Source organism: Melanotaenia boesemani, chromosome 23 (genome assembly GCF_017639745.1).
Source record: "Melanotaenia boesemani isolate fMelBoe1 chromosome 23, fMelBoe1.pri, whole genome shotgun sequence".
Classification (NCBI taxonomy): domain Eukaryota; kingdom Metazoa; phylum Chordata; class Actinopteri; order Atheriniformes; family Melanotaeniidae; genus Melanotaenia; species Melanotaenia boesemani.
The window spans coordinates 11,271,408-11,283,188 of NC_055704.1; the positions used below are offsets into that span (position 1 = coordinate 11,271,408).

The 11,781-nt window shown below is 37.0% G+C and overlaps 1 protein-coding gene across 2 annotated transcripts in view; it reads right to left on the reverse strand.

Annotated features, from left to right (window-relative positions):
• The window catches only part of chst11 (carbohydrate (chondroitin 4) sulfotransferase 11), a 90,078-nt gene extending 79,115 nt beyond the window's left edge, over window positions 1–10,963 (reverse strand). Inside the window, exon 1 of one of the 2 annotated variants that reach the window (XM_041977012.1) lies at window positions 10,717–10,963. In XM_041977012.1, coding sequence (XP_041832946.1) covers window positions 10,717–10,819 — 103 coding nt within the window. In that variant the 5' untranslated portion in view covers window positions 10,820–10,963. Of the gene's footprint in view, window positions 1–10,701 lie in introns of both variants that reach the window. The other variant, XM_041977010.1, reaches the window with a different exon arrangement.
• Window positions 10,964–11,781: the final 818 nt, after the last annotated feature.

The following is an 11,781-nucleotide window of genomic DNA, read 5'->3' on the forward strand; positions in this document are numbered from 1 at the left end:
TCGATATTAGAGTTTGATAATGATGTGATTAACAGAACAAAAAGGGAACTAAAGTCACTAATTTGTGTCCGGACCCAAATCTAGCAGATCCAGACTTAATAGTCTGGTTTTATTACAAATCATAAAAGACTTTTGTCACAATAAATGTTTACGCAAATAGCCAAAACGCAGAAACAGAGGTAAAAAAGTTCATCTAGCAGGCACTCTAGCAGAAAAGAAATGGCCGCAATTTGCATTACAAATAATGATTTATGTATATAGTTTGCCCCAAATTTAAGAGCCAATTAAACTTGATGTAACATCCAACGTTAACTCAACCCGTTTAGAGGGGCAGAGAGGACAAAGCAGCTCTGCAAATATGTGGGAAAGATAATTATGTCTTTTCTAATGTGACAAACTGATAGAAGTATAAATATAACTATAAATATTAATGAAAACTGCAGTGGTAGAGCCATCAGTGATGTGCAGCTTAATATAGCCTCATTTAACACAATATTTACACCGTTATCATGTTGTGCAATAATTGTTCTGTCAAATACACATTTTCTTTAACCATAGTGTTTATTCTGTCAAACAACTGTTATATTACTGTTGTTTTATATATATATATATATATATATATATATACAATGTATTTAATTTATTTTGTAAGTGTAATGTGAAGCAGTCCCTGACTTTTGGTGTCCTCTGTCGCCGTTTTGTTCCCTGGTCCGCTGCCATATTTTTTCCCCTGGCGGACTTTATAGCACATGTGCAACTCTCAGCAGAGATAGGAAAAGAAGATGATGTCTCACTCTGTACTTTTTTGTTTTGTTTTGTTTAGATTTTTTTTTGCAGACAATAGTCAACAGTTAAATTCGTTGTTGACTATTTTTATTGTCGACTATTGTCGACAACGTTGAATAATCATTGCAGCCCTACTTTGGATATCTAAATCAGATATTGAAGTTTGATGAGAACTCAAAAATGTTGATCAGTGCATCTGTAATTTGAATCTTTTAAGATTTAAACCTGTCACCTTGTAGCTGATTTTTATACTATTAAAAGCAATCCTTTCAAACACAACTTTTTTGAAGGAGTGAAAGCCTTAGGTCCTAACCAGTTACATCCATATCTATCTAGCCTCTCCTGCTTTATTCTACGGTTCAGACACTTTTCTCTGCAGCACAGTATTCCCAGGTCAGATAAGATTATCTTTCTGACTTTATCTGAGGGTCTCCATTAATTTGGGCATGCCCTAAAAGCAGCTAGGCCACATCTTGATCAGAGGCTCAACGGGTTTCTTTCAAGACAAAAGCTATACTCTGAGCCCCATCTGGATAAATGAGCTCTCTGATCTTTTAGTGTGTCCAGCTGCCCATCAGCAGAAACCTATTACTTTTTCAGTGCTAATATTTATAGCTCTCTTCGTCTCTTCTTTCATTTTTCCCCCCCAAACTGTTGTGGTTTTAGAATCTTAACATACTTTCTCTTTCATCGTAGTGCGGTTGCCAGGCAACCTGGAAAGATACTGCACTGGGCGAAAGGATGAACAGTTGTTCTTCAAAGACAGTTACATCACCAAGAAAAGTCAAAGAACAGATTTAGCTGATTGTCAAACTCAGTTTAAAGCTATTGTTTGCACAATTAAAAAATATCTAATATGGTAGTTAAAGCAGTGTTTTATTGCATGAAAGACCTGATTACAGGCTACTCAGTAGCAAATTTTTAAATATGTGTGGGTGCACAAAGCTTAACTCCCACGTAATGTCCTCAGCCTAAAAAAGTATGTTATGAGAATAATTTGAGAGATGCAAAATCTCACCAAAAGTACTTCAAATTAAAGCTAATCATTTTTTTTTTTTTTTTTTTATCACAAACGCCAATGTGTTTTATCATTGGTCCTCAAAGAATTCCTCAAGGTTCCATTTTTGGACTCACTTCCATTGTCATTTACATTTCAATGATGGAGATTAAAAACAATGCTAGCAACAGTGCAATTAGTTTGTATGCAGATGACACTATCCTTTAAACTTCAGCACCCTCTAAAGTATATAGTGCGTGGGTCTAAGTCTTCATGCTGATTTTTGTGGTAGAAAAAATTATTTATCTTGAGTTACTTCTAAACTCAAAGCACATGCCTATTACCAGAAGTCCAGAAATGAATATCAGCACTCCTGACTGAACATCAACCAAAAATCTGCCTCTTTTAAATACTTAGTGTAAAAGCAGATTTACCTTATCTTGACATACTACTGAGGCAATCGACAGTCGCACTTTACAAGGGCAGAATTAAAATCATACAAGTCAGTTTAGAGGCTTATAAATAGTTCCTCGCTGGAAGGATATTAGACCTTCATCGGTGGAAAGTACAAACATAGTATTTCCTCTTCATGTCAAAGCTGAGTTAGAATCCACAGATGCAGATAACGTTAATGTAATGTAAAAATATGGAATGTCCCGGTGATGTATTTAGAAGTTAACATTACTATCAATTACTGTAAAAAAACATTGCTATTTAAAAACTGTTTCATTTGTTGAGACCACAAAGGAAAATACATGTCCAACTTTTTATTAACAGTGAAAACAGTGAAAAAGGTTGAATTTGTTGAATATCCAACCAGTTTCACCGTGGTTGCATTTACACTGTGAAAAACTTGAGAATGTTTTGTTTATTTGCTGCTTCACATAAAACATGACTTACATATAAACTTATTATTTGACTGTCGTCCGATTACACCTGGACGTTTTTGTATTTCTTGTTAAATGGACAACAATTAAACAAATGAAAAAGGCCATTTTTAAAAACTGTAATGTATTTGTACTCTTTTCTTCTTTGCTTGATGTTGTCTTTCAAACTTTTTTCAGATCAGCCTTTTGCCTTCTTTTCTCTGGAGTGCAGACAAACACAGATTGATGGGACATAGGACAAAATTTGTTTAATTAAATGTCCATAAACAGCAGACTAACGTGAAGTGTCTGCTCCCAGGGCACAATAACGACAAAACAATGTTTTTTTTTATGCAAAAAGCTAGCTGTAGCAGCTTTTCGCATGCTTCTGCCCTTTAACATGATGCAGTATAGCTTTCCGCCTTTAGGTTTATCAATAAGGATGCCTTTAGAATACTTTATTCTGTTGTCTATGGTAAAACTGGTTTGCAGTCACCGACAGCAAAAAGAGGGCAGCACTGCATTTTAATGATCTTTAAAGCACTTCTTGGTAAACGCCTGGATTACTTTACTTCTCAACTTAACTCAACTTAATTATAAATCCACTTCAAACTGTACTAGGCATCAAAATGCATCACCCTTGAGAGTTGCTGTTTTAATCAGAGATTAGATAACATAGTCTTTGCCCCTTATAAGTGGAAAAATGTACAAATAAAAGAAAGAAATGTATGTATTTTACATTTTATGTGTAATTATTTTAAAGTTTCACTGTTTTGCAATTAGTACTTATAATAATTTTGTTATTTTACAGCTTAATTGAAAAAGAGAGCTTATTCTCAGTTGGCCTTTCTGCATGTATAAGGATTATGAATAAAAGTTAGCTTGCAAACTGGTACTAAATGTGAGTGTTAAAGTCACAGCAGGACACATCATGAAAACCGCCCCTCCCCCTTGATGTTCTGGGATGTTTGATCCAGGATTTAGCAGCAGCACAGGACAGGAAAACAGCAGTAGCACTAAGATTACACAAACAGGACGTCCGGGATAGATTCTCACAATACACAGACACATGCAGGAGCTGAGGAGGGGACTGGGACAGGACACAATGACGAAGGCTGGAAAACTGGGTGCACAAACACACACCACATGAATGAATGCAATCATACAAACAAGAGATTTAATGCAACTATCTTATATCTATTTGGGATATTTCTTTTCACATGTTCTGCACTGTTACACTCTTGGAAAAATAAAAAAAGCAACACTAAAAAGTCATAATTCCTCAAAAGAACAGGGTATTAGAATCTTTCCCAAAAGAAAAAAGAGTGAAAAGGTTTTTAAATGAGCTCTAACATTTATTACAGCTACAACTGAAACCACTATTAGATAATTGAAACAGACCACCATGGCCGATGCGGCTTTTGTGCATTTTTAAATTAAATTTCAATTGGATTTAAACTGAGAAATTACACTAGTAAAAACTGCCTTGACAAGTTAAATTGATGCACCTGAAAATTAATGTTCTTAGCTTTGGAGAAGCTGTAGGTGATTAGTAATATTGTACTTTGAATGAAGCACAACCATTTGGATCAGCAACATCTATAATCCCTACCTTCACTCTCTGAAGTTAAGTGATTTATTAAAGCCTCAGCATTATGCCCATTCTCATATCCCTCATCTTATGGAACTGTTTTCTGAGGTAGGGCTTGACAATTACAATATCCTATTTTTAACAGTGACTGGAATTGCAATAATCCAATAAAGTTCATAGTGTCTACAAATTTTCTGATTTATTTCTTATCAGACACTTAGTTTTATCATAAGCCTTCCTGACATGTTTGGAAGGTAGTCTTCCAATGTGAAATTAACATTATCACATCTTTGTTAATTAATTTTCTTGCTATTTTTCTGTTAGTTGTTTGGGCAGTACCAGCTCAGTTCTTACCATAAGATGTCCTCAAATGTCTATGTTAATCCATGCAACAACTTAGAATCTGAAGATATTAAGCCAAGTTTTAGATTTAGATTATATAAACAAAAAACTATAGAAAACAACAACAGGTTTCCTTCAATGGAATTTTAAACACTTTTAAAAATATAGAGAGTGTTTGTGAGCTGATAATATTTTAAAGCTCATACCATTCAGAGGTATCGTTGGAGAATGCAGTTTTGTTAACGCTAAGTACATCCTAGGAACATTTATTTAAAAAGTCTAGTTGTACATCTGGTGTCATACTGGCTGATTACCAATATGTAGATTAAAAGCTAGGTTATTTTTAAAACATCTGCGAAGGTATTTAAAAGACATTACTCTTTCATACTTATATCTTAATGCTTAAAAATAAAATAATTGACTGATTTAATGTAGGAATAAAAGTTGTGAATTTTGTCCTTTTTTGGAAAATAAAATTTGGGACAAATTTTAATTTCAACAGTAAAAACTGCAGTGACTGAACAAAATGTGGAGAATGTGTAAGTGATTAGTAATGTTTTACTTTTGAATTGAACTGAGCACACCCATCTGGATCAGCAACATCCATAATCCCTACCTCCACTCATGATTCATTAGAGCCACAGCATTATGCCCATTCTCTCACCGCTCGTCTTATGGAACTGTTTTCTGAGGTAGGGCTCACCTACAGCTTCTCCAATTTTTGTTCAGTCATTGCAGTTTTTCAGAAGGTGCTGTTGATTGTATTATAGAAATTATTGTATCGTCAGCATAAAAATTTACATTGCCTTAATTTAATCCCTGTCCTAACTCATTTATAAAAAGAGAAAATAAAATTGGAACTACAGTAGATCCGAGAGGAACACCTGTGATCAGTGTAAGCATGGCTTTCTACAATAACACATTTTTTCTGAAAGTGGAATTTTTAAATCAATTCAGAGCCATTTCGCTGAGGTCTAGACTTCCTGAACAGCTAATAATCAAGACTAGCTACAACACATCAGTGTCTTAAAAACTTTCACTGTTTCTTTCTGTTTTTTGTTGATAAAAACAAAATAGATGACTATCACATGAGTTACACAAAAAGAAATATCCATCTTTTCTTTGGCTAAAAATGTAAGATGTTTAAATTACAACATTAACAGAATGAAAGCAGACAAATCAATGTTATAGATTTTTACACAGTAGTTTGGGGAGCCTGTTTCTCAGGCTAAAGGGACTCACATTTAAGCTCAGTTATCCCAACAACTCAGCCTTCCCTCTTTGTATCGGCTACAGCTGAAGCTACCAATGCAGACCAATGAAGGTGAGGAATTTCGAGTTTCCTGTCAAAATTCCAGGCAGAAAAATATTTCATTCTTTTTCAAGACATTCCCATTCCTTGCTTCAAACCTTTACACTTTGCTTAATTTCCATTACAAAAAAGCATTTCCCACTCCCACCCACAAGAGAAAAAACACTAAATAACGACAGGATTTAAATTAGGGTCAGTCTGGCCTGACTTTGGGTGAAGTTGACTGTTCTGGAAGTTTGTGCCAGAAATGTGACTTGCAACTTTGAGGCCTTGGTGCACAAGAAGGTTAGCAGTCACAGGCTAAAAGGAGCTGCAGTCACACACACACACACACACACATACACACACACACACACACAGAGAGAGAGAGAGAGAGAGAGAGAGAGAGGGGCTCTAAAATATCCCAGAGGCACTTCACAAAGAAACAAAACAAGCAGCCCACAGAGTAAACTGCCTTATTAGCTGTGCCTTTTTCTGCAGCTTCAATTCCTTTAAAGGACTGGGAGAGACTGAGCCTGGTGAGGCAGAAGAACTCTGTCAAAAGCATAAAGTAACTTTGAGCTCAAAGTAAATGAAGAGGGACAAGATGCTGGTGAACGCACACAGGTCCTCGCTTACAGCTGTCAGCAAGCAGCAGCTAAACTAAACAAACTGGCTTTTTAGGATGAAATATAGCAGTAGGCATGACAGTCTCCATCCAGGACCAGTCACTTACAGGAGCTTGAAATGTAGTCATACCTTATGTTTATTTTTTCTCTTTTTTGTGTTGCAACCTTTAACTTAAATTGATTTCTTTGAGGATTTTTTGTAAAAACAACAACAAACATATATTAGAATAAAAATGTCTAAATTGGTGAAGTGAAATTAATAATAAACAATTTTTAAGTTTTTTTTATATTTTATCTTTATTTTTTCTAAATAGATTTTTGGTTTTTTGTCTTCATTTTATCAAGTTGGATTATTTGATATTAATTAATTTTTTTTAAAAAGTACAAATTAATAATTTATATGACAGGTTGTAATGCAACAAAAAAAGTTCACAGGGTGAATACTTGCAAGATACTGTATAAATAAATAAATTGAGCAAAATGCTGGTGTTGGCATTATAAATGAACCAAAGGGATTTATCTCTTCCCAGTTAGACCTGGGGCAATACTATAAAAACTTCCTAATGTGCTGATCCTATCTTTACTGTTTGGTAACCAGGGTTATTAGGCTCAGGAAAAACATCCACAACACAAGAATAGTTCCTAAGTCAATGTACCTTCTCTAATTTAAGATAGCAAACTTTTAAAAGCTTTAAATAAACTCTCCTAACCTTAGGATAAATCTTCAGACTTTGGCTTTTCAGAGAGGTCATGTTAGCTAACTTATTTAATTTATTTGGCTGCTATGTTATAGCTTTTGCACAAATTAAATGCCAACAAAACTATTGAGTAAGAAGCTTATTGCTGATATGTGTATATATATATATATATATATATATATATATATTAAAGTTAGCATAGTACTTATACAGACAGTAACTGGACTGCATGAGGATTGGCAGTCTTTCACTGCAGCCATGCTTTCCCTGCTTTGACCAGACCTGGTAATTCACTACAAACAAAATCTAATTTCCTGTTCTCTCATACTGCTTTTGAATACAAAACTGCAGGCTAACGCCATATGCTTGCATCAGCTCCACGTCTGTTGCTACAGTAACTTCCATGCCAGATCATGAGGTACTGAGAAAAATTTCTTGCCACTTTCAGACAAGTCACTGGTGGCACTTTTTTTTTTTTTTTATCGTGAGCGTGACTTTTGTTCAGCACACTAAATCCTTGTTTAGTAAAACTATATTTTAAGTTTTTTAACTCTTTGGTGTGTACAAGTTAAGCATACAGTGTGATACCACTCCACCTGCCCCCTTTGCTTCTTCTAAAAGAGGTCATAATCCTGGAGGTCCTGGGAGAGAGGTGAGAGTTTACACTGGGGGGCCAGGAGGGATTCCCAGGCCGACCAAACATGCCTTAACCACGGAGACACTGCCTGGAAATTTATCTGACAAGCAACAATGGTGTTGCAGTATGTGTGTGTGTGTGTATAAGAGAGAGTGAAGGAAGGGGTGGAGACAAGAAAGAGTCAATTGCAGGGTGATTAAGTCCTTTCAGAAAGAAGACATCAGACAAAGATAAGAACAACTGTTTTAGGGGAAGTAAACAAAAGCTGGTCAATATTATCCATCCCGCCGGTATAATAAAGCATAAATAAAGACTGCAGCATTAAAACGTGCATCCAGTCTCCTGTACAAACACCCCCTTCTACCTGTCTCTTCAGTCAGGGCATACTGAGTGAAGCACCCTATCATCAAAATAAATGAAACATCAGCTTTCTGACCTGTGTGTATATGTGTGTGAACGCGTGTTCGTGTTGGGCAAATACTGATGCAATGTGTGAGGAGATTGGCACAACTCTGAGAGCAGGATTCTGAAGTCCTTGAGAACTGTTTAATGGAAGCTTGGTTCAATTCTTACAATCAATCCCCCCCTGGAAGGTTATTTAATGATGCTCAGCACAAGAGAGGTCTCACTTTGAGCAATGTTCCTGCTGCTCTTAGGTCATTCTTAAATAAATTGTGCCTCTCTGTCGGGCTTTCTAAGAACACGATCTTATAAAAGGTGTAAAACCCACAAATGACAATTAAAAAAAAACACAATGAAACTTTAAATTAACATAAAATAAAAAGAAACAGCAATAAAAAGACATCACACAGTTACTCCAGAGAGTACTGCTGCTCATACAGAGGAGGTCAAAGAGATTATGTCTGAAGTTTTGGCATGAGCATCTGTTCCCAGCAGCAGTGTGCTGGTCCCTCTGGAAAATCCACCAAAACACTGTAAGCAGTTTTTAGCACGAATAATTTTCTGTAAGGCTTTCGCTGAAAAGACAACTGGGACAACAGATGGAGCTACTGAAACTTTCAATCCTGTAAGCCCAGGATATTAAATTCACTTTAGTTTGACTGAATTTGTTTAAATGTAATGCTCCGAAACTAATTTTTGCATTTTTCTGTCAGGTGAGCTTAATATTTGACCCAAATGCTCTGCTTTCTGGGTCAGAAAACATCTTTGTGGGGCAGCCATAAATATGTTGCTCTATCACTTTCATGAACAAAACAGTGTTTGTGATGCTGATTCAAGTATCCAATGAAATGTGGGGAAACAGAGATAAATGTGTCGGTTACATCACAGCTATCCTAAATTCAAAGTGCCTGGCTTAACAATCCTTGTCTAGTTTTATTAAAGTTTATGTCTGTACTCTGATTAATATCAAGTGTAAATTCTAATCTATGCAAAATTCAGCTCTTACAACCTGTTATAGCCATTTATACCGACTAAATGTTTCCAAAAGTTGTCCATCGTGGTGATTTTCCTTTAGGGGATTAGAAATAATGACTGTCCACCACTGCCAGCAGCAACATCAGCACTGGTGACTCACACAGTGCCGGTGTTTTTACACAGAATGCCTCCTTGATCAGAGATGTGGCCGCTCAGTTTCATGCTGCTGTGGATTAAATTAGCTATTTCTCTCTCTAGAATCTCATGTTTCATCCCCATCTAATCCCAACAGCCCCATCTATCAGATTACAGCCTAAAACCATGCTTTGTTTTATTTTATTTTTGGTGTCAGTGGAATATTTTTAATCCAGCAGTGGAAAAAGTATGAGAGTACACTTCAGTTTCACTGGATTTTTGGATGGGTATTTGGAATGGGTTTACGGAATTATTTATCCTGCAGAAGCGTGTTATTGTTATTTGCTTTAAAATAATTCAGGTTGTAAACCTAAAATTATTTTGTTCTTGTTTAATGCTTAAAACTAAGTCAGGGCTGAGTGAGAACACTCGGTGCGCTTGGTCTTTGCGCGTCCGAGCGCGCGGTCTCTTAATTTCAGTGCACAAACGCCGCTGAACAACTGAACATTATCGCATTCATCGGGGCGTGGATTCGACATAACAGATGCTTTCTTTTCTCGATTTTTTTTTCTCTTTCTCTCTCTCTTTTCAGCAAAGAATCAATTTTTGATCTCTAATCTATCATAATGTCACGTAAATTTTCGGGCAGAACCTCCTGCTGATTTGGAGGGGACTCCTTTCATTGAGCGATAAATTATTAAACGCGCGTCTCCAGTAGCGTTCAGATTAAAGAGGGCACTGATCCTAAATGTTCCCAGGAGATTTTTTTTATTTAGATGTGGATTTCAAACAGATTAGTTTAAAAAAATCTTTTTATAGCTTAATCTTTACTCTTCAGATCATAAGATCCGCTATGAGGATCACATTTGGATCGCTTAAGGTTGCCGGTGACCACACTGTGCCAAACCCAGCTGCCGGCCCCTGCACCGTTTCCCATTGCCAAGCCACGTTTTTGAAGACAAAAGCACCACTCCTCCTCCTCCTCCTCCTCCTCCCACACCGCTGCCATACCCATGCCACTTGTCAGTTGAGGTGAAGCGAGTGAACAGCCACTGGCAGCGCACAAACCCCGCACTTTCACCAAGAGCCGCTCAACAAAAGGACAGAAAAAGTGCATCAAGAGAACCAGGCTTGTAAATGGTACCACATGAAACACTCATACAGCACTACAGCTGGATGACTTACGTCTTCAAGTCGCTATAAATCATCCGCCGCGTTACTGTAGGCTACAGCGCAAACAAATCGATCTGTCATTGTGCCAAGACGCTGGCCAGTCAAGATGCCAAGCGTCAACACACACACACAAATGTCTAAACGAACACTTCTTGAAAAAAGAACAGGGAAGATCCTACCTGGCTGGAACATACTTTGGAAATAAAAGATGACCAGAATAAACGATCCCAAACAAGTGGCAAAAACCATCCGGCATATCCTGCTCATCCTCATCAGTTCGCTCAGAGTCTGTTTCATGGCGGGATGGGGAGGCTTGAGGCTGCGTCTCGCTTTGTTAGGGGGGCAATGAAGGGCCGGTTTTGTCGAAAGCTCCGGGGGCTCTGGTGGTACTGATGTGGACTGTTCGCCGGTCAATGAGCTGAACGCATCCAACTCGGAGCGTACCACTGCTGGGACGCAAGAGGGGGGAATGTGAGGGCAGAGAAGGCGTGATGGCACCCCAGCTCTGAGAAAATAAGCGAGTCCACGCGTGAGATTCAAGACAGTCAAACCAGTTGTTAGAACAAGTTCAACAGGAACGTTTTTGAGAGGTTATGTGTTTCTGTTTGGCTTCCACAGTAACGAGGCTTCTAATGTCCAGGGGCGAGTCTAGAAAATATGTGATAGGGGTGGCCAGGCACAGAGAGGGAAAAAGGGTAGTAAGTGTAAACTGAAATATATATATATATATATAAAGTAAATAGATGTTTTATTTATTTATTTATTTAATGTACATTTTAGGAAACAGTGTTCATGATGACTAAACGTGGTCATCCTATGTAAAGTTGAGCAACATTTGGAAAAGTTTATTGTTTGAATAAGATTAACCTGGATAAAGGACATCAGATAAATTGGAACATCAGGCAAAATTAGGCATTTAATGTTTGAGCATCCTGCCTTTTAAAGTTTTAACAGCAAATGGCTGCAAATTAAAAATGTTGCTACATCTGTATTTGGCAAAAAAAAAAAAAACACACACACACAAAGCAAACAAACAGACAAAAAACTCCAGATGAAGTGAATCACAATTTTTAGATGCTGAACATCTGCCCAGCTTCATATCTAAGAGACTCTCCTACCTGAAATGCTCATTTTTATACCCAGTCGTGTTACTGATCTGCTGCCAATGAACCTAATTAGTTGTCAAATGCCCCTCCAGTTGTTTTTTATTTTTACAGATTACTTTTCTGGCCTTTTGTTGCCTCTGTTCCAACTTTTTG